This window comes from Netta rufina (genome assembly GCF_964035555.1).
Source record: "Netta rufina genome assembly, chromosome: W".
In the NCBI taxonomy this organism is placed as follows: Eukaryota; Metazoa; Chordata; class Aves; order Anseriformes; family Anatidae; genus Netta; species Netta rufina.
This window is the reverse complement of record NC_140139.1, coordinates 5,915,488-5,938,007: the sequence shown is the minus strand read 5'-3', so window position 1 is coordinate 5,938,007 and position 22,520 is coordinate 5,915,488. Positions and strand designations below refer to the sequence as shown.

General features: G+C 43.8%; 1 protein-coding gene across 3 annotated transcripts in view; it reads left to right on the top strand.

The window, feature by feature from the left end:
* Positions 1–3,712: 3,712 nt before the first annotated feature.
* LOC311220830 (kinesin-like protein KIF2A) overlaps positions 3,713–22,520 on the top strand; it is a gene marked incomplete at both ends in the record, with an annotated part of 102,140 nt that continues 83,332 nt past the window's right edge. For all 3 annotated transcript variants that reach the window (XM_084304473.1, XM_084304472.1, XM_084304471.1), the window contains one exon: positions 3,713–3,776. In XM_084304473.1, coding sequence (XP_084160599.1) covers positions 3,713–3,776 — 64 coding nt within the window. The remainder of the gene's footprint in view (positions 3,777–22,520) is intronic.

Sequence of the window (22,520 nt, the reverse complement as noted above, 5' to 3'; positions counted from 1 at the left end):
ATAAAGTGGCCTCCAAAAGCCCTCACACATATCCAATGTTCTCCACCGGTTTCCCACTCCTGTCCTTACCTCTCAATGGAAAGTGCATACCATGTTTCCCTGGTGAGTACTGCAGCACTGGGCCAGCATGGTAAGACATCTTTTAGGAAAGTCCATCTTCTGGCGTAAGCTATATCACGCTGCTTTGGCTACAGGAAAGGTCAGTGATGGGGAAAGAGGAAAACAAGCTCTTCTTTTGTATCTGCTCAGCTTCCCAGAGCACCACCTTCATTTTGCTGGGGACCCAGTCATGCGAGGATTTCTTCCAAAACAGCACCATGAAAACAGCGTTACTGGCTCCCATGTTTGTCACATTCCAGCAGCTCCCAGATGCAATTGCTCGGTTTACAAATAAAACCATGTCTTCCCTCAGTCCTAGACTTAAAAATCCAAATAAGTTTGACAGTCAGCCTAAGCTCTTTTTTCTTCACTCTGATGATGACGTGAAAGTGGAATTTCAAAAGTTTCCACAGAAATGCTACCTTACATATTTTATTTTCCTCCTTGATTTAGAGACATAGCCAAACATGAGAGTTTACTGAGAAGCTGACTGTACACAGTAGAGAGCACTGGGAGTCACCAGCACCTGGGACCAGGACTTTGGAGGTGCAAAAACAAGGGAGGAGGGAGCAGCAACCAATGCTGCTCCAGATCCTACTCCTGCTGATGCCACTATCCAGAGTATGTCATGCCAGGTCTAATGCTGGGAGAAGGGGGGACAGTCAGGATGAGGAGTTGAGTTGAACCAACACTGGTGATAGGATATGAGACATGAAGATGAGTGGCAAAGGGGAGTAGTAGAAAAGGAACCACAAAAAGTAGTGAACAGAGTAGATCTTGAAGGTGCCCACACTTATGCTGACGCTCTGGAAAGATGAAGCCATGAAGTCAAGGGCTGCAGACGACAGGGACTGCCTATGGCTATAGAGGAGGAAGGGGAGTCCTGCAGCTGTGTGGGTGGGACCTTGAGAAACTTTGGGAATGTGTAGAGAGTGAACAACATGACAAGGAACACGGGCATGCTGTTTGTGGTGGGACTAATACAGGGACAGGGGCAAGCAGGGGCTCTGAGAGGATGGATTTTGGAGATAGGCATTCCTGTCTTCAGGACTAATAGTGGAGGACGAAAGTTGAAGTATACACAGGATATTCTATGATAAATGTAACTGTTACACAGAGACAAAAGAGTGGCTATCCAAGTCTAATGTGGGTACTTCTCCAAGACAAAACTGAATTATAAAAGATAAGTCTATGTAGTAGAAATTGTGCAGGAAGAACATTGTTCATCACTGAAGTGTAATGGAATTATAGTGAGTAGAAGATATTTTTTTTTCATTCAGTTTAATATGTCTAATATTTATTTGTTTAAACCATTTGTTGTATTTGGTTTTAATTGAAAAACAGCTACATTTTTAAAAGAACATGCATATCTTTAAGTCTTTTATACTTAGAAGAGGCTTTCTTAAAGGCATCTGATCTTTTTCAAAGTAGTATTTCTTTGTGTTTGTCAGTAGTGTAAATTAAATGGATAGTGACCAAACTAGAAAGCCAAAATAGTTCTGTTGGATCTTGCTTGCTGCTTTTAGTATCATAATTCCAGCATAACTGTAGTAAGGAATGCCTTCCATGATTCATACCTAAATTTCTCATGTAAAAAATTAAGCTGGGCAAGAATAAGAGAATAAGACCCAGTTTTTAAGCCTAAAAAGTAAAATTGTTAAACTTTCACTCATCTTTTATTTTTCTTTGGCAGTTCATCAAAAGGGTGGTTTACACCAGTCAGAGGCAATATAAATAACAATTAAGTTGTGCCAGACAGTTGCTGCTGTTTAACTTTTTGTCAGTTCCATTTCTGGCTCTCTTGTGCATAGATTCATATAAAAGTATATTGAAAGCCTGCAGGAATTGGGAGCCATAAATTCCTGACTGACTTGCTCCGCTTTCAGCATACTAAAAGCAGAAGCAGGGAGAAGACATGAGGGAAAGAGGGTGATGGGCTGTGGGGAGCTTGCAGCTCTCAAGAAGGGTGGCAAGGTGTCAGCTTTCATTATGTATTACCAGCTGGAGCTTGGATTGGGGAATTAGTTTTAATAGACTGGCTTTGCTGGGCAAAGATGTGTGTTTAGGAGTATTAATTGTGCTGCTGCTCAAGGTGACTAGAAAGCTGTGCAGGAAAGGCAATTTTAAACCCGTGGTGGCTTCATCGGGTTAGGAACCACCCTTGCAGGAGAAACCCAAGGGACAATGTCTAATGAAGTGCCTTGCTTGAAGTACAGGAGCCACTGTAAGGAAATGAGGAACATGAAGTGTGTTTTGTTCCTATTAAAGTGGTACAAGTGCATGGGGACAGTTATGAGGCAGGGATAGATGGATGCTGTTGTCACCATGGCCTTGAAACAGTGAACAAGATAAAGGATGTTGATTCTGTAGGCCTTAGCTAGCACAGTTGTACGTTAACAACCCCAAAGATAAGGGAGTAAAAGACTGTATGCATAGATAATGGAACCAGCAAGAACTGGCTTGACTGCTGAAGTCTGTCAAAGAAAGGAAGGATCAGGAGTTTAGCAGCGAGGAAGACTTCTGGCCTTCATCAAAAGACCACCAGAGTGCACTGGAGGACCACCCAAGGACTCCAGTACGCATGTGAATAGGGGCGGAAACCTGTTAATGATTCTTCAGAGACCTGATGAATATGCAAGAGACTCACGGGAAATGAAATGAATATGTATTTTTCCCACTAATATAAGCACACTGTCAGTAACCCTTAGAGTGTGTGTGTGTTAGGCAGAACTCCCCCACACACCCGGCGCCACAACAAATACCTGCTTAATAACTTTGGTTATTGAGTTTTCACTGTGTCAGCCTTACTTGGACTGAAGCTGCTGGCAGGTTGGGGAGCAAGTACAAAGCATCCTTTTAAGCTGCTCCACTTGGCACAAGGGACCTCTACAAGCAGACATGAGGTAAATTAAGCTATTACACTAAAACTTCAGAGCAGCTCAGCCACCATCTGGTGCCACACAGGCGCCTGTCTGCAAGCCGGGGACAGGTGCGAGAGGTATAGGCTAGCACAGCCGCCCTGCGGCCACGATGAGCACGCCCCGGTCCGGCCCCGGAGCACGACTCTCTCGCCGGGCGTCGGCCCCTCACGAAGAGGGAGTGCCCATCGTGTGCCACTCGCGAAGAGTGGCTGCGAGGGAGCACTGCAGCACGGAGAGTGAGGAGGAGGGCGCGGGATAGGCGGAGCTCGCCATGCGTGGCCCTGCGGCCGCGGGACAAATACACTGGGAACCTCGAGGCAAGCAGCCTCGCTTCAGGCGCCCCAGTGCCAGGGTGCGCGGCGGGAGACCCAGCTGCGCGGGCCCAGCGTCCCCTTCCTCCGAGGTAGGGGGAGGAGAAGATCGCAGACGGCTGAAGAAGGCAATGACGACGCTTCTGCCCCCACCCCAAGCCGGTCCCGCCGTGACGCCACGGCGAAGCTCGCAGGCGCAGCAGCTCCTGGCGCCTGTTGTATCCGGCTGGTGCCTTTTCTCTCTTTCCCCCTCCTCCCTCTCCCCGTCTCTTCTTCCCTCCCGTCCGCCCACCTTTCTTAGAGCCGCCGTAGCTGTGCGCGCGCCAGCTCCGCCTCTTGCGTCGGCAGCGCCTCCGCTCTCTCCGGCTGCCCCATGAAGCGATGGCAGCGGCCAACTTCGGCAAGATCCAGATAGGAATCTACGTGGAGATCAAGCGCAGCGATGGTCAGTGGGGGTTGGCCGGCGGTAGGGGCCTGTGGGAGCGGCCGCAGCCCGTGGCTGGGTACCGCCGCCCCAGTGCGCAGCGGGGATCGGGGAGGGGGCTGCTTGCGGAGCCCATTGTGTGCGTGGGGTCACGGAGGGGCCGGGTCTGGCTCGCGCTGCGATTGTCAGGAGAGCGCTCGTGCTCGGCGGTGGAGCGCGGTTGCGAGCGGCAGCCGTTGGGGACGGGGAGGCTGCGGCAGCGCTGGGAGGAGGCAGGGAGGGGCGGCGGCAGGGGTAGAGGGTTGAAATGTGGGGGGAGAAAGGTGAGGTGAACGAGAGGGGGACGCGTGAGGGAAGTGTGGATGGGCTGGGGAGGGGAGGGGAGGGGAGAGGTCAGGTCAGGTCAGGTCAGGTCAGGTCAGGTCTGGTCTGGTCTGAGGTGGGTAACGAGACGCGTGGGGTGTGTCTGGATGGGGGCGATGAGGTGATGGGGGGGAGGAGAGCCTGGGGAATCTTTAGCATGGAGGTGGGAGGGGATTAGATGACGGAGGGAGGAAGGGGCTTTAATATAAAGAAATAACTTTGTTTTCTCTGGCATACGAGCTGTGTTCTCAAAAAATTACACTACAGTATGCACTGACAGAAATGCCTTTGAACACTTCCATCACATGACAGAAAGCTTGATGGTATTATTTCACATGTTCTTTATGATTAAAATATAAGAAGAGTGCTTGCTGTTTATGCCTGAGTTGTTATTTTTCTGTTGGGGATCCAGTGTTTGTCATCTTGCCCAGCATCTCCTGGCAGGAGCGTGTATGTTACTGTCTAGGAATACACATGAATAAAGGATGTGTGTGTGTCACATTTAGTGTGCTAACTGTATTTTGTCTGGATGGGGAGAACTGAATTGGGAAGTTCACTAACTGAAAGGCAGGTCACTTGGGACTTCCACTCTTTAATTTGAGTGGGAATATGTCATCTGTTCCTGGCCTCTGTGAGATCTATGAAACCTACTAAACCAGGTGTCCTGGTTTTAGTTAGAACAGAATTAATTTTCTTCCTAGTAGCTGGTGGAATGCTGTGTTTTGGCTTAGGATGAGAAGAGTGCTGATAACACCCTGATGTTTTAATTGTTGCAGAGCAGTGCTTATACCAAGCCAAGGACATCTCAGCCTTTTGCTCTGTCCTGCCAACAGGCAGGCTGGGGGTGCAGTAAGAGCTGGGAGGGGACAGACCCAGGACAGGTGACCCAAACTAGCCAGAGGGGTATTCCATACCATCTGACGTCATGCTAAACAATATATAGGGGTGGCTAGCCGGGGGGAGGGGGCCGGACTGCTCGGGGTTAGGCTGGGCATCGGTCAGCGGGTGGTGAGCAATTGCATTGTGCATCACTTGTTTGTACATATTATTATTACTTCCCTATTATCACCATTGTAACATTATTGTTATTATTGTTATTATTATTTTGTTGTTATTATTATTTTCCTGTCTTATTAAACTGTCTTTATCTCAACTCACGGGCTTCACTTTCCATTTCTCTCCCCCGTCCCAGAGAGGGAGGGGGAGGGTGAGCGAACGGCTGCGTGGTGTTTAGCTGCCAGCCGGGTTAAACCACGACACCAGGGTAGGGTTCTGCTCACATTTTCTTGAAAGTCTTTTAATTTCTTCAGTGTTCAGGAGCTTGCTAAAGAATAATCAAATGATTTTAATGGAAGAAAGACACGGAGGTCAAAAGCACTGAAGTTAGCATGGTTTTGTCATGAGGCAAGAAATGAGCAGCAAGTCTTCATGCAGCTATGTCTCATAGTACAGTTCAACCCTACAATAAAAATCAAATGCTCAGTGTTAGCTGGATGCTGTATTAAACCTAACCCCTCAATTTGTGCTTAATGGCTTGTGTGTCATGTGAAGAATCTGATAGGTCTTGCAGTTATTTGCATAACTCCTGCAGATCTCTGTTTGAGGTTTCAGAAAACCTCACTGTAGCAGTTTGTAAAACTATTTTTCTGAGGCCTGTGTCAACTTCTAATACATGTTACTGACTGTTTTATATATCTTTTGGAAAATAAGGGATGAGAATGCTTTGCTGCATTTTCCACGTTGCAGGGTTCTTCTCTCTTCTAAAATCCAAAGTGAGAACAGTAACTTGAACATAATACTTATTTTCATTACTGTTAACGATTCACATATTTTGCTGTATCACTTATATATGTGATGCAGCATATTAAATATATTACACATCAGTAATATACTAGGAGGATGTTTTTACAACAGTTGTGCAAACCGTTGAGCATTTTTGTTAGCTTGGTCTTTGTGTGAGCAACTACAGTACAGTGTTGTACCAAGGTTAGTGGGTTCCGGCTATTGTGATGTTTGCTTGTTTTCCATTGAGACTGGTGGAAGATATATCTCTAGGTATGCAAAAAGGAACATTTTGAGACAAATATCGAAGTATAGCCTACACTAGATTGCATTTAGATTGCTTTGCCTTTCAGAAGGTGGGTTACCAACCTGGGCTGTGGTTGCACAGGCAATCAAGATTGATTTGTCTGTTTCTAACAAGTGGAGTGTGCCTCTGTCAGCTGTGTTGTTCCTACAAACCTTCTCTCCCATCCACTGTAGTCAATATGTTTTTTTTTTTTCTCCAGATTATTTAATGCATTAATTGCATTAAATTAGCAAACTTGTGGATGTGATAGGTTTCCTCAGCATTAGTGAGTTCAAATGACTCTCAGAGGGTCTGTGACCCCAAAAGTATCAGTGTGTAGGAAATGTATGGCTGGGATGAAGTGTGAAGTTTGATCTCCTTCAACGACCGTGAGCTACCTGGATCTGCTGAACTCAGACCTGTATCCCAGGTAGAATCAGGGCTGTGTATCATACCAGCTACCCTGGGTTGAAAGCACAATTAAAGCTGTTTAAGAATCTTGAGAAAGCAGTTTGTTGGTCAGTCTGGGCTTTTTTTCACATTGTCTTGTCCGTAGGAAGTATTTTTTTTTTAAACTAAATGTTGTTTTGAGAGGTAAGTATAATAGTTCATTAAAATTTCCTTACTTAAGTGTTCATTTGCTGAATAAAATAGGTTTACTTTGTTAATGGGGTCTTTTTGCACTTTTTCCCATCTGTCCATAAGTATGCTAAATGCTTTTCTGAATACAGAGCTTTATTAATTCCAGATAATTTTTTTTTTTTTTTTTTTTTTTAATAAAAAGAAGAAATAGGAGAATAACATTTTTGGTAAAACATCACTGTTAAAATTTGTACTTGTTCACTACAACAAAATTGCAAAGAGATGTAAAACACAATAAATGTGAAAACAAGACTAGAACATTCTGGAAATAAAAGTGACTTATATATTACATTTTTGAGGACTGACACTGCAGAGTTGCTTGCTGTGTATCTGTTTTTTCTCAGTGGGTAAACATTGGTATAAACATTGTCTAGAGTTACAGATAATATTTCCAGTTATAATTACATGGGATAACTTGTTATATTCATGTAATATAAAAGCATATTTAGGTGGTCAGCTAGTTTGGCTTTTTATAATAATTTCTGATACTGAAATTTACTACTTATTTCAGCATAATTCATGTATGTTGCTTGAAATATGCCTTGATAGTCTGCCTTGGAAACAGGAACTCATTCATTTTAGGTTGTGAATTGCTAACAATGGACTACATTTCCAGTCTTGAAAAATGTGCCTTATCACACAGAAGATCTAGAGCACTAGAGAGTAGGCCAGAACATAGCTGCAAGACCAACTGTAAGAGTTTCATTCTGTCCAGATGTTCCTTTTTGAGGTCTAAATATGGACATTTGTCTGATGGTAAATTCCCTCTACTAAAATAATAATAGCCCACTGCTTTGCAAGTGAACTTATACCCATATCTCCACTTCTTGTGCATTATCCAATTAATAATGACAAAGACCTACATAATCATTTGGAAAAATAACATCTCACTTTTTTTTTTTTTTTTTTTCATTAGTTCAGTCTTTTGCTGAAATAGGATAAATCAGTCTTACGCCCTACAGACCTTTAGTAGGCTGATTGGTATTTTTCCTTTACATTTCCAGTCCAGTCATGTTCTGTCATTTTCTTCCTCAGGCTGAAGCACTGGAACAGGTTGCCCAGAGAAGTTGTGGATGCCCCATCCCTGGAAATGTTCAAGGCCAGGTTGGATGGGGCTTTGGGCAACCTGATCTAGTGGGAGATGTCCCTGCCCATGTCCGGGGTTTGGAACTAAATGATCTTAAAGGTCTCTTCCAAACCAAACCTTTCTATGAGTCTATGATCCTATTCTCTCTGTCTTTGCAAATCTGAAATGCTACCTAGAAGAACAGAGAAATTAATTATACATTTGCTCATTTGGAAAGGGGAGGGGGGAATACAGATGGGATTAACCATCAAATGGTGTTAAAAAGAAAGATCACGAGCTTGTGTTCTTGTATTATGGGAAAGAAATGAACTTGAGAACTGTCAGTGTTATAAAGAGAAAACTTAAAAATGATAAAGGAAAATAAACTAGGAACAGTTATCACATGGAACGTGTTACCAGAGGACATGGATGCTGGAAGCCTAACAGAATTTTAAGGAGGATGTTGGTATGGATGGTAGGAATATCCAATTCTATACTTAAAGCTTAAAAAATTTACACCTGCAATTGTAAAAGGTAGTTTCTGTTCTACCTGAGTTTGTAGTTTAAATAACCTCCAACTGATGGGAGACAGGAAGAAATCTTGTCTGAGGCTGTGTTATTTTGTAATTGCCTCTTAGGAATTTTTTTCACTTGTCTCTGAAGCAGCTGGAACTGGTCATGGTCAAAGACAATCCATCTAGTCCAAAAAACTACTGGCAGCTCCTCTATTTATAGGCTTGCCAAAACATCATCATAACTCTTTAACCTTCAAAAATAAAGGAGACTATTTTTTTTTTTTTTTGTAACAGTAAGGGCTGTGAGGGTTGTGTTTTGTTTTGTTTTGTTTTCTTTAAAGCTCAATGTAGGTGAAATTGATGTTTGTTGATGTTGAGAGGTCTATACCATCCTTTGTGTTTTGGGTAATCCCATATGACGATCTTGACATTTACGTGCAGCTCCCAATAGCAACAATGATTTTATAGTAAGATAGAAGGTATAATGACACTATGAAAATTCTGTTCAGGATTGGGTAGTCACCCTATTTTACAAGCTCTTGAGGGTATATTTAAATGGTAATGTGCTTTTTATTCATTCCTTTGGTGACATATATCTGTTCTTTCCCTGTGATTAAGACTTTTTTGTTACCACATTTAAATCATTTGACCTCATTACCTAATCCCTATGTAAGCCATACTGGTACAATGTGTCTTTGTCTTTCCCTAATGGCCAGATCACACACAGGGCATCAAGTCCTCAAGTTTGCTATTTTTGGTAGAACTAATGGGACCAACATTTAGACTTACTTATCCAGTGTAGGTTCTCATCTTGTTCCATCCAGAATTTCTGGGCACTGTTCCTTAGAGAAGTTTTGACCAGGAGGATGTGTTAAGTTTACTGTGTCATTTTTAAAACGGCTTTATAAGCATTCAGCTCATGATATGCAATAAGTAGATTTTCACTGTAACTTGCTGTTTATGAGGTATTTATGTAGGCCTTCTGTATTTTGTATCAATAGCTCTATTGTGGTTTAACCCTGGTAGGCAGCTAAGTACCACACAGCTGCTATATTTGGTCTAGCACACCCCACACTCCAGTCAAATGTGTTGTCATCTCAAATCCTTTGTGCCTGGCCTGGTTTCAGCGGGCATAGAGTTAATTTTCTTCATATAATCTACTATGGTGCTGTGTTTTGGATTTAGGATGAGAATAATGTCGATACCACGCTGATGGTTTAGTTGTTGCAGAGCAGTGCTTACACTAAGTCAAGGACTTATCACTTTCTCACACTGCTCTGCCAATGCACAAGAAGCTGGGAGGGGACAGAACCAGGACATCTGACCCAAACTGGCTAAATGGATATTCCATACCATATGACGTCATGCTGAACAATTAATATGGGGAGGCTGGCCAGAGTGGAGGGGAACTGCTGCTTAGGGAGGTGTTATATATGGAGTGGTAATTCGTGTCGAGAAAATGGTTGATATTAATAAAGAAGGGGGAGATTTGGGAATGTGGCCATGGGGGCTGGAAAATCCCGTGATTGAGATAACGTTAGACTCTTAACGACAAGGCCATCAGGAATATAAAAGAGTTTAGAGGGAACAAAGAAAGGTGATTCAGGAGACTCCATGCAGTCTCAGGGTTTCTTGTTCTCCAGCTGGTTCTCTTGTTCTCCAGCCATTAAGGCATGGATGTTTCTGTGTGTTTGCTGCTGTTGTTACATTCAAAGTTGTCTGACCAATGAAAAGTTGTTTTGAAAAGAACTGCTGTGGAGAGAAGGGTATAAGAGGGGAGCCTGCCCTCAAGAAAGAAGAGGAAGAAAAAAAAAAAGGCAACACGATGAAGTTACATCAATAAAGAAGCAGGAAAAAGAAGTGAAGAGGAACAGGCTGGCAGAATGGAGACCAGGACAGGAACAGGCACGTTGATTGCCTCATGAAGATAGGTTCGGCCAAACTCGGCAAACTGCTCAGAGAAGGTCATACAGAAAGTCGCTGGAAATAGGCGCACTGGAGCTGGAGAGAAGCTCGAGCTGAGAGAAGCGGACCTGTGCACACAACTGCTTCTCACTGGTAAGCAGTTGCGCATTATGGGGAATCATACGTCCTTAGGAACAAAGACTGTCCTGGTAGCCTTACAGCTTATTCTCCTTATTAACAATTGGACAGTTTATGAGCCTGAAATATGGGACCAAACTGAGGTCAAGGTGTGGGACTCTGCAACTAAAAACGACAAGGTTGCAGTGGGATTGCTTGGCACCTGGCGAGCAATCTCTGAGGCCTTAAAGAGCCATGTGGGAGGACCACAGTCAGGAACGTGTGGTTTGCCAGATAGTGAGGGAACTGCAGGTTCTTTTACTGATCCGACTGCTACGCCATCGCCATGGGCCCCTCTGCTGCTACAGCCATCAAAGGCTTTTGCTGTTACGCCCCCTGCTGACCTGAACATGCCTTTTGACCCAGGTCTATTGGCCTTGAAAAGGAGATGGATATGCTTTTCTTCGATCTGGGAAGAATGGGATACATAAGGCCCGAAGAATGGAAAATGGAGACCGTTAAGTCATGGAACTGAAAGGATTGTTTGTTACCTTTCCTGATTGTACATATTTATAGGCATACTCGGGTTTAGTATGTAAAGCAATGTTCTGTATATTTAGAATGTTTGATGTTTGTGTGTGCATGTTGGTGGAGCATAGACTCCCCGCACACCCAGTGCTGTTTACTTGTCTTTTATACCTTTTAGAAATATTTGTTTTATAAATACTACAAAATTCAGATTGAGTTGAGACCTCATTTATAACACAGGGGATGGGCATTGGTCAGCGGGTGGTAAACAATTGCATTTTGCATCACTTACTTTGAACATTATCTTATTATTATTATTATTATCATCATTATTATTATTTACATTCATTTTCTGTCCTATTAAACTGTCTTTATCTCAACTCATGAGCTTTTACTTTTTTTCCTCCAGATTATCTCCCCCATCCCACTGGCGGGGGGATGTGAGCAAATGGCTGTGGTACTTTGTTGCTTACTGGAATAAACCACAACAGTCATTTTGGTGCGCAACTTGGGGCACAAAGGGTTGGGATAACAACAGATCTAACCAAAACGTGTTAAAACAAAATTGTTATAAGCATTAGACAAGATTAATATTTGCTAATCACAGTGCTGCTTTTTTTAAATCTCAGGTCTGCTGTCTGTTTTCCAAATTGTTTTGTATAGCATATTATTTACTGTATGTATTCCCTGTCATGCTTTTTATCATTTCTGGGGGCTGATTTAAGGTTATTAATTTGATGTATTGTGTAACATTGGCTTATGATATGATAAAATTGCTGGTTCTTTATAGCTTACAATGATGCATGCCCACATCTGGTGAAGTTGTCTTCACCAGGCCATGTTCAACCTGGTGAGGCTCACTTGGGTGCAGTCCATACAACTATGCAACTTCCCAGTCAAGTATTAAAGATGACAAGCAACCTAGCAATCAACACATCATGACTGAGCAAACTCACATCAACAGCTCATGCTGCCCACCTTCTCCCACAGCTCCAAGGTCCTACCTGCTTATCATACCCAAGTGATGGTTTCAGTGACCTCATGTCAGTATCCACCTACACAGCAGTGTTTACACTAAGACAAGGACTTTTCAGCTTCTCACGCTGTTCTGCCAGTGGGCAGGCTGAGGGTGCAGCAGGAGCTGGGAGGGGACAGACCCAGGACAGCAGACCCAAACTGGCCAAGGGGGTATTCCATACCATCTGACGTCATGCTAAACAATATATAGGGGTGGCTAGCCGGGGTGGGAGGGCCAGCTGCTTGGGAATAGGCTGGGCATCGGTCAGCGGGTGGTGAGCAATTGCATTGTGCATCACTTGTTTTGTACACATTATTAGTAGTAGTACTATTATAATAATAATTATAATTTTCCTTTCTTTCCTGATCTAATAACCTGTCTTTATCTCAACCCACAGGCTTCGTTTTTTGTCTGATTCTCTCCCCCCATCCCAGAGAGGGAGGGGGGAGCGAATGGCTGTGTGGTACTTAGCTGCCGGCTGGGTTAAACCACACCAGTTGCTTTTAGCACACAGCATGGGGCTCGAAAGGTTGAGATAAAAGATCTGACCAGAGCATGTTAAAACAAAAATTTTATAAGCGTTACATCAGTTTAATGGTTGTTAATCACAATGCTGATTTTTGTGATCTCAGGTCTGCTGTGCCTGTTTTCCAAACTGAGTTATATAGCACATTACTTTGTGTATGTGTTCCCTCTTGTGCTGCTTATCCTTTCCGGGGGCTGATTTAGCGTTATTATTTTGCTGTACGGTGTAACACTGGCTTATGATATGATAAAATTGCTGGCCATGAGACTAACTTGGTATTTGTACTCAGCATTGCTGTCACCTCCATACTTTGGGAACGCTACCTCAGAAACTATTAATAATTACACACTTTTGGTGTATTGCCCAGTGATCATTCTATCCCTAGTCTCAGCTTGGTGTCCCCAAAAAGTAGCACTGTTATCCCAGCCCCACATACCCCCATGACAATTACACCCCCATTACAATGACCTGTAGTCATTGGTCCCAGCCAACATGGGTTCACGAGGGGAAGGTCCTGCCTAACAAATTTGATTTCCTTTTATGATAAGATCAAGGGAAGCCATCCGATGTGACTTTTTTGGATTTCAGTAAAGCTTTTGACACAGTTTCCCATAGGATCCTACTGGACAAAATGTCCAGCATACAGCTAGACAAAAGCATCTTACGATGGGTGAGCAATTGGCTGACAGGCAGGGCTCAAAGGGTTGTGGTAAATGGGGCCGCATCAGGCTGAAGGATGGTCACTAGTGGGGTCCCCCAGGGCTCCATTTTATGGCCAGGTCTCTTCAATGTTTTTATAAACGATTTGGATGTAGGACTAGAAGGTGTTTTGAGCAAATTTGCTGATGATACTAAACTTGGAGGAGTTGTTGACTCTGCTGAGGATGGAAAGGCCTAGCAGAGAGATCTGGACAGATTGGAGAGCTGGGCAATCACCAAACACATCAAGTTTAACATGAGCACGTGCCGGGTCCCGCACCTGGGAAGGGGCAACCCTGGCTATATGTACAGACTGGGCGACGAGACGCTGAAGAGCAGCCCCGCAGAGTGGGATCTGGGGGTTGTGGTTGACAGCAAGCTGAACATGAGCCAGCAGTGTGCCCTGGCAGCCAGGAGGGCCAAGCGTATCCTGGGGTACATCAAGCATGGCGTCGCTAGTCGGTCGAGGGAAGTGATTGTCCTGCTCTACTCTGTGCTGGCACGGCCTCACCTCGAGTACTGTGTGCAGTTTTGGGCACCACAGTACAAAAAGGATGTGAAACTATTGGAGAGTGTCCAGAGAAGGGCTACAAAGATGGTGAAGGGCCTAGAGGGGAAGACGTATGAGGAGTGGATGAGGGCACTTAGCCTGTTCAGCCTGGAGAAGAGGAGGCTGAGGGGAGACCTCATCGCAGCCTACAGCTTCCTTGCGAGGGGTAGTGGAGGGGCAGGCACCTATCTATTCTCTTTAATGACCAATGACAGAACCCAAGGGAATGGTGTCAAGCTGTGACAGGGGAGGTTCAGGCTGGATTTTAGGAAGAGGTTCTTAACTGAGAGTTTTGTCGCACACTGGAACAGGCTCCCCAGGAAAGTAGTCACAGCACCAAGCCTGTCAGAGTTTACAAAGTATTTGGACTGTGCTCTTAGTCATGTGGTCTGAATTTTTGGGTAGACCTGTGTGAAGCCAAGAGTTGGACTCGGTGATCCTTATGGGTCCCTTCCAACTTGGGTTATTATATGATTCTATGAAAATAACTGCTGGATTTGCAAACAGATGCCTAGGAATACTAAAAAGCCCTTGTTTCTGCTATTCTGTTACCAGCAGCAATCGTCTCTGGATTCTCTAGATCTCTAAAAGCGATGGATTTTGCCCAGCCCTGGAAGAGAATAGATTTTGAAGTTGAGCTTCCTACACGTAATCCTGGTTACAATATAACTTGTTATCAAAGGTGTCTTTTAAAAAATACTGATGGAAATTCAGAGAGCAGTAATACTGAACCTAGGTGTGGAAATGTTACCTGTGATGTAGGAAATTATTCATATTGTTCTGAATGTGGTAATTACAGGAGTGCTAATATATATAATGCACACCAAAAACCGCGCGGGAATCATTTGGTAACTGGATGACCAGTCCCGAACTACAAAGGGTGGTATTGGCTATGTGGTAATAGGGCCCGGTAGGTGTTGCCCCTAGGATGGAAGGGAGCTTGCACCCTGGGGGCAATAATTCCAAACATAACCATTGTTGAGGATATTCAAAGCCAAAGCACAGGCATCCTTGGGACCCACCTACCCAGAATCAAGAGGACTTCCTCTAGTGGAGAGAGGAATAGCGTTTCAAAGTTTTGTGAGGTGGTTTTTCCCTTGGTTAGGGGTGAATGAATTAGAAAAAGACATTGTGAATATCTCAGCTGTAGTCAAAGAATTAGAAAATAGCACTCTAGATGCGATCCAGGCACTGCAAGAGGAGGTGACAAGTCTGTTAAAGATGGTATTCCAGAATCTACTGGTACTGGATTTATTACTGGCCTTGCACTTTGCAACTTGCAACTTGCCAGTTGCTGTATGTATGTAGACCAAACGGGGCGAATTGAGACTGATCTCAGAAATATTAGGGAGAAAACCAAGATCTTACATGAGGTGGCCCAAGACGACACTTCGTGGGGATTTAGAGACATTCGGGAAAAATTGACCTCGTGGTTGCCTGGATGGGATTGGCTCAAGCAACTATTTGATAGTATTCTAGTAATAATAGTACTGTGTATTTTGATCTGCTTGCTTATTCCTTGTATTATTCCTTGTATGACATATCAAAAATGTATGTTCTTGGCAGAGACTGTCATCTCCCATGACATCCGAAGAAAAATATTGTGCCCTAATGTTGGAAAAACTCGAGTGGGGGATGTGAAGAGGTTCAAAACCAACAATAGGAGTAAGAAAAGACGAAGGGGGAACTGTAAGAATTAAAGTTATGTTTTTGCAGTGCAAAATTCCACTATCTTTGCATATTTAAAAGCGATTGCACAGGGAATGTTAGTCATATAAAACTGCACATACAGGGCATAGTAACAAGCGTCGGGTAGGTTGTGAACCTATAGTACTCAGCCAATGAGGAATCAAGCATCGGGTAATAGGGGATATAGGGCTACGATACACTTCTGCTGCACACCCCTCCTTGCAGGACACCTGCCATTGCAATTGTGAATAAATCAGCTTCACAAGAGACCCTGTCTTAGAAAATTATTGGGATATTTCTCACAACAATGAACAGATTCCCAGAGATCCAGATGAAGTCAAGTGCACACAACCCATGTGGCAGAAATTTGTACGGAGCGCACTGTTGTTGTATGCCAATTCATTGGCAGTAATGACCTGGGAAGACGTATATGGTCTGAATTTTTGGGTAGACCTATGTGGTGCCAGCAGTTGGACTCAATGATTCTTATAGGTCCCTTCCAACTCGGGATATTCTATGATTCTATGAGTACAGATGCACAAATAACATAATATACCCTCAGTCTAGTCGCGTTCCATGAACTACCATGGCCACACTTAAAGAGTTTGGTCACATTCAATGAGAATTACCACGGCTAGATTGGTCAGTTGTGCAATTCATTAAAGCAACATGTTCACAGGTTCTTTGGATTGCTGGTGATAAATTCACTGTCTGTAAAGCACGTGCAAATCCCAAAATTATGAGTAACACAACCTGGCTACAAATGTGTTAAAAGATATAAAGAGACTCTATAGAGATTTCTAAGTTTCCTGGGGAGGCACTTGGCATAACCAAGTGTACGAATCTTACTCAAATGCTTTCCAGTGGAGGAGAAGACAGACTCAGCCTGTCGACTGACCCCAGAACACAGAAGGTATCTTTTGCGATGGTATCTTCCCTAACATCTTCTCTCCCTGAAGCTAATTTATATAATTTTCTGTCTTTTAGGTGGAGCTTGAATGATACTAGTCACACATACATTTGTTATGATTGTTGCGAAATCTTCTTGCTTTGTTTTTAAAGGTATAGACTAGAAAAAAAATTAAAGAGCAAGCTCAGTGAGGCATGGTTACACCTTGGAGGCGGGTAGCCTTTGGGATGGAGGTGTGTTCTGATATTATAATATAAGTTAATTTCTAAGTCACCTCAGGCAATTATTCCACACCATCCACCCCATGACTATAGTCACTCAAGATTCAGGACATTTGGAATGTATCGGGTATATCACATATGTCCTTGTGATGAGGATTATCGAGTATATGTACATCTTGTAGGGATACTAGATGAAACATACGTTTCATCATAATCCAAAGTTTGACATACAGGGATACTGTCAATATGAAACACAATACAGTGAGTATTAATAAAACAAAAACAGGGTGAAGCATCTTGTTGAAGATTCCTGTGGCAGTTGGCAATCATCAAAACAAAGTGTCCCACCAACAGTGTTTTTCATCCTTCACTCCTTCCAACACTTGATGTACTTCTTCTATATCATGATGGACAGTAATCAGAGTCTTTTGTTCATTTTCCTGCACGTGTTTCAGCAACTGTTGTAGTAGTTTCTTCACCAGTGTAAGGTTAATACCAATAGGGGTAGGCAGCAGGTCATGAAGTAGAGTATAACTGGATGTAATAAGTTGGTAAGAGGTGACGGAAGCTGAGTAACTAAAATCACATCCTAGAATTTTGGTAAAATTACAAACACAAACGTTCGAGTGATTACTTGTATCTACAGTAGTATTATCTATGACTATGGAATCACAATGGGTTCTCATGCAAACAGCCTTTTCCAATATATACAAGTACAGTTTCAGGGGTTTCACTGGGATATATCTCAAAGTGACAAATGTTTTGTTCAGTGTCAAGGCAAATGTCTTGGGCTTTGAGAGTGTTACTTTCACAAATGAAGCCTTTTTGTTTGCACACAATACATGCATTTACATCAATCATCTGCCACTTTCCTCCCTTTCGATGGGCCCATAGTTTATGCTCCTTAGGATAGAGTATAGTTTCATTATGATTGAGTCCTAATGCAATAATTGGATATATATTGTATACTGTGGCATTGCTTATGGTAAGTATAAAGGCAATAAATTTATCACTTTCTGCATAATAGGTAAAGTTGACTAATTGCCACCATGCTTCAAACTCTTCTTCAAATTCTGAAGCATTATCCCAAATCAATAAATCGGAGCAACCTGATCTAGTGGGTGGCGTCCCTGTCTATGGCAGGGGGGTTAGAAATAGATGATCTTTGAGGTCCTTTCCAACCCAAGCCGCCATTCTATGATTCTATGATTCTATGATTCTATGAATTTTCAAATTTCAATGGGTAAGGTTCCTCCCTCTCTAATAATAGGTGCTGCTACAGACTGTATCCATAAATGCACTTGGATACAACTCAAGGCAAGGGAAGTATCACCTTGGGTTTTTCCGAGGGTATTTACAATTAATTGATTATCATTTTCTTCAATTTGTTGCCAGTGGGGTAAAATGTCTGATAGGAGCCATTGGCTTGCTCCTAAGGCCGATAAGGGTGATTTTATCAGTCGTTCCAATTTCCTTAGGTCGTCTGTAGTAGCAGTTATTCTACTCATTAGGACCTTGGCATCAATGCTATTTAATATACCTATTCCTGTTCCCAATAATCCAGTGGCATCTCGTGGCATGCGCTGAGATTGTTTGAGAGAACGTCCATGTAACCCTGATAACCAGCTGGTGTAGGCAGTTCTCAAAAAGGTGGTAAATCTTGAGTTGATTTCTGAGATATTAATGCGCAGCACTAGCTCTACCCTTTTTAGATACCAGCTAGGGTTAAAGAGAACCTTTTATTGTCCCACATATTTAATTAGGTAAGGACCTGTGTTGAAGATGGAAGGAGTTAGATTAATGGGAGGCAGAGTTGGTACAATTTCAAACATCTGTAGGGGCAGAGACTTCTTACCCTTTGCAGTTGACATAGATGTTGCTGTAACGATCATAAATTCAAATAGTAATTTGGTGTCTCTGTAACCCCAAAGATGGTACATAATTATAGGTTTGGTGAAAGTAAAATTGTGCCAACAGTCGGAATTTGGTTCAGTTATTTTGTTACAGTCAGTACTATAATTTTTGGGTCTGGAAGAATCAGCATAAATTGTCTTAATTTCAGTCGGCCTATTGTAAGTAGACCCATTAGTTATTCGGCAACTGATTTGTATTGTCTGACCTGAAGTGGCTTGGAGATCAGCCATCCAAAGAGAATCATTACAACCCATTCATCTTTTGAAAATATTTTGTTTACATGTAAAACTGAAGTAGTGAGATTTAGGTCCTTTTTGTTTTGAGATGTTCCAACACTTGCACTATACTGTGACAATGTGACAGTTCCAAGGGTCATTATGAGATGTCACAGTGTCACAGTGAGATGTCTCAGCTCCATGCACAACCACAGTAACTAAGTTTTCCCTGACGGCACGTGTTCCCATAATTCCAGCGTATTTAACATGGTGTCGTGGTTTAACCCGGCTGGCAGCTAAACACCACGCAGCCGTTCGCTCACCCTCCCCCCTCCCTCTCTGGGACGGGGGAGAGAAATGGAAAGTGAAGCCCGTGAGGTGAGATAAAGACAGTTTAATAAGACAGGAAAATAATAATAATAATAATAATAATACAATGATGATAATAGTACTACTACTAATAATATGTACAAACAAGTGATGCACAATGCAATTGCTCACCACCCGCTGACCGATGCCCAGCTTAACCCCGAGCAGTCCGGCCCCCTCCCCCCGGCTAGCCACCCCTATATATTGTTTAGCATGACGTCAGATGGTATGGAATACCCCTTTGGCTAGTTCGGGTCACCTGTCCTGGGTCTGTCCCCTCCCAGCTCTTACTGCACCCCCAGCCTGCCTGTTGGCAGGACAGAGCAAAAGTCTGAGGTGTCCTTGGCTTGGTATAAGCACTGCTCTGCAACAATTAAAACATCGGGGTGTTATCAGCACTCTTCTCATCCTAAGCCAAAACACAGCATTCCACCAGCTACTAGGAAGAAAATTAATTCTGTTCTAACTGAAACCAGGACACATGGGCTTGGGACCATGGCCATTCTGGGTCTTTCTGGCTACAAACCAAATGGGTTTGCATTAAGGTCAGGGTGAAGCATAGTTTTAGCAATCCAAACTGCTGATTTGTGATTCTCCAGCTGTCCACATGCAGTTCACTCAGGATTCCTGTGAACACAAAAGGAAATAAAATATGCTTGGTTGTATTCAACCAGCAGGATTAAAAAGAGGGTGAGATCCACTGGGTGCTAATCCGGTGTACATTTCCTGAACAATCTTTGGCTTCCCATGCATAGGGGTTTAGTTGAGCAGTGTTCTCTGAGTGTTTTCCATTGTGTCTCTTACACTTTCCTGACTTTTTCCGTCTATCAGGATGTGAAACAGGAATCTCTGCTAAGATTTTTGCAAAAGCATTGTGAGCAATTGTGGGGGAATGTTTATATCCTTGAAGAAGCCTATTATAGTATAATAGTATAATCCAAGTATATTGGATTCCTTTTCACGTGAAAGCAAACTGTGCTTTATCCTGTTCAAGAAGAATCATTAAGAACATATCTTTAACATCTAAGGCACCCATCCAAGGATGGGCAGTGACTTGTATCAATGTCACTATTTCTGCCATGTTCAGAACTGTGGCAGTTAAAGGTGTGGTATTAGCATTTAACTGTAATCTACTATAAAATGCCATTGCCTGGTTGGTTTCTTTACTGGCCACACTAGTGAATTGTAGGGTGAATAGGTCCTTTTAATAATGCCTCTTTCTTCCAATTCTGTTACCACCCTGTCAATTCCCATAAGCGGGTAGACTTTGGAATGGAGTTGTGTTTTGGTATTATAAGTTAATTTCCAAGTCACCTCAGGCAATTATTCCACACAGTTAACTGCATCAGAGGCTGAAGTGAGCCTAACTAGGAATGAGTGGCAAAAGCACCCCATTGTGACTGGCCCAGAAGCTCTGTGCATCCTTGGCATAGACTACCTCAAGAGAGGGTACTTCAAGGGTCCAAAAGGGTACTGATGGGCTTTTGGCATAGCTTCCTTGAGCACAAAGATTAAGCAGCTTTCTGCCCTGCCTGGTCTCTCAGAAGACCCTTCTGCTGTAGGATTGTTGAGGGTTGAAGAACAGCAAGTGCAAATTGCTACAATGGTGCACTGGCAGCAATATCGTACCAACAGAGACTCCCTGATTCCTATCCATGAGTTGGTTCATTGTCTGGAGAGCCAAGGAATGATCAGCAAGACTTGCTCGCTCTTTAATTGTCCCATATGGCCAGAGTGAAAGTCTAACTGGAGAGTGGAGACTAATGGAGACTATCATGACCTGAATGAAGTCACGCCACCGCTGAGTGCTGCAGTGCCGGACATGCTAGAACTTCAATACGAACTAGAGTCAAAGGCAGCCAAGTGGTATGCCACAACTGATATCGCTAATGCATTTTTCTCCATCATTTTAGCAATAGAGTGTAGGCCACAGTTTGCTTTCACTTGGAGGGACGTCCAGTACACCTGGAATCGACTGCCCTGGGGCTAGAAACATGGCCCTACCATTTGACATGGACTGATCCAGACTGGAACAGGGGAAAGCTCCTGAACACCTGAAATATATTAATGACATAATTGTGTGGGGGCAACATGGCAGAAATTTTTGAGAAAGGGAAGAAAATAATCCAAGTCTCCTGAAAGCTGATTTTGCCATTAAACAGAGTAAGGTCAAAGGACCTGAACAGGAGATACAGTTTTTAGGAATAAAATGGCAAGACTGAAGTTGTCAGATTCCAATGGATGTGATAAAAAAAAAATAACAGCTATGTCTCTGCAAAGTTTCAAAATGGAAACACAAGCTTTCTTGTCACCCCAACTGCTGGTGCTGGGCAGGAATCACAGAATCACAGAATTTTCTAGGTTGGAAGAGACCTCAAGGTCATCGAGTCCAACCTCCAACCTAACGCTAACAGTCCCCACTAAACCATATCCCTAAGCTCTACATCTAAACGTCTTTTGAAGACTTCCAGGGATGGTGACTCCACCACTTCCCTGGGCAGCCTGTTCCAGTGCCTCACAACCCTTTCAGTGAAGAAGTTCTTCCTAACATCTAACCTAAAACTCCCCTGGCTCAACTTAAGCCCATTCCCCCTCGTCCTGTCACCAGGCACGTGGGAGAACAGGCCAACCCCCACCTCGCTACAGCCTCCCTTGAGGTACCTAAAAAGAGCGATAAGGTCACCCCTGAGCCTCCTCTTCTCCAGGCTGAACAAGCCCAGCTCCCTCAGCCGCTCCTCGTAGGACTTGTTCTCCAGGCCCCTCACCAGCTTCGTCGCCCTTCTCTGCACCCGCTCAAGCACCTCGATGTCCTTCTTGTAGCGAGGGGCCCAAAACTGAACACAGTACTCGAGGTGCGGCCTCACCAGAGCTGAGTACAGGGGGACGATCACCTCCCTAGCCCTGCTGGTCACGCTGTTCCTGATACAAGCCAGGATGCCGTTGGCCTTCTTGGCCACCTGAGCACACTGCTGGCTCATATTCAGCCGACTATCCACCATCACTCCCAGGTCCTTCTCTGCCTGGCAGCTTTCCAACCATTCCTCTCCCAGCCTGTAGCTCTGCTTGGGGTTATTGCGCCCCAGGTGCAGGACCCGGCACTTGGCCTTGTTAAACTTCATGCAGTTGACCTCAGCCCATTGGTGCAGCCTATCCAGATCCTCCTGCAGAGCTTTCCTACCCTCAAGCAGATCGACACACGCACCTAACTTGGTGTCATCTGCGAACTTACTGAGGGTGCACTCGATGCCCTCGTCCAGATCATCGATGAAGATATTAAAGAGGACCGGCCCCAGCACCGAGCCCTGGGGGACGCCACTAGTGACTGGCCTCCAACTGGACTTGGCTCCATTCACCATGACTCTTTGGGCCCGGCTATCCAGCCAGTTTCTAACCCAACGAAGCGTGCGCCAGTCCAAGCCAAGAGCAGCCAGTTTCTTGAGGAGAATGCTG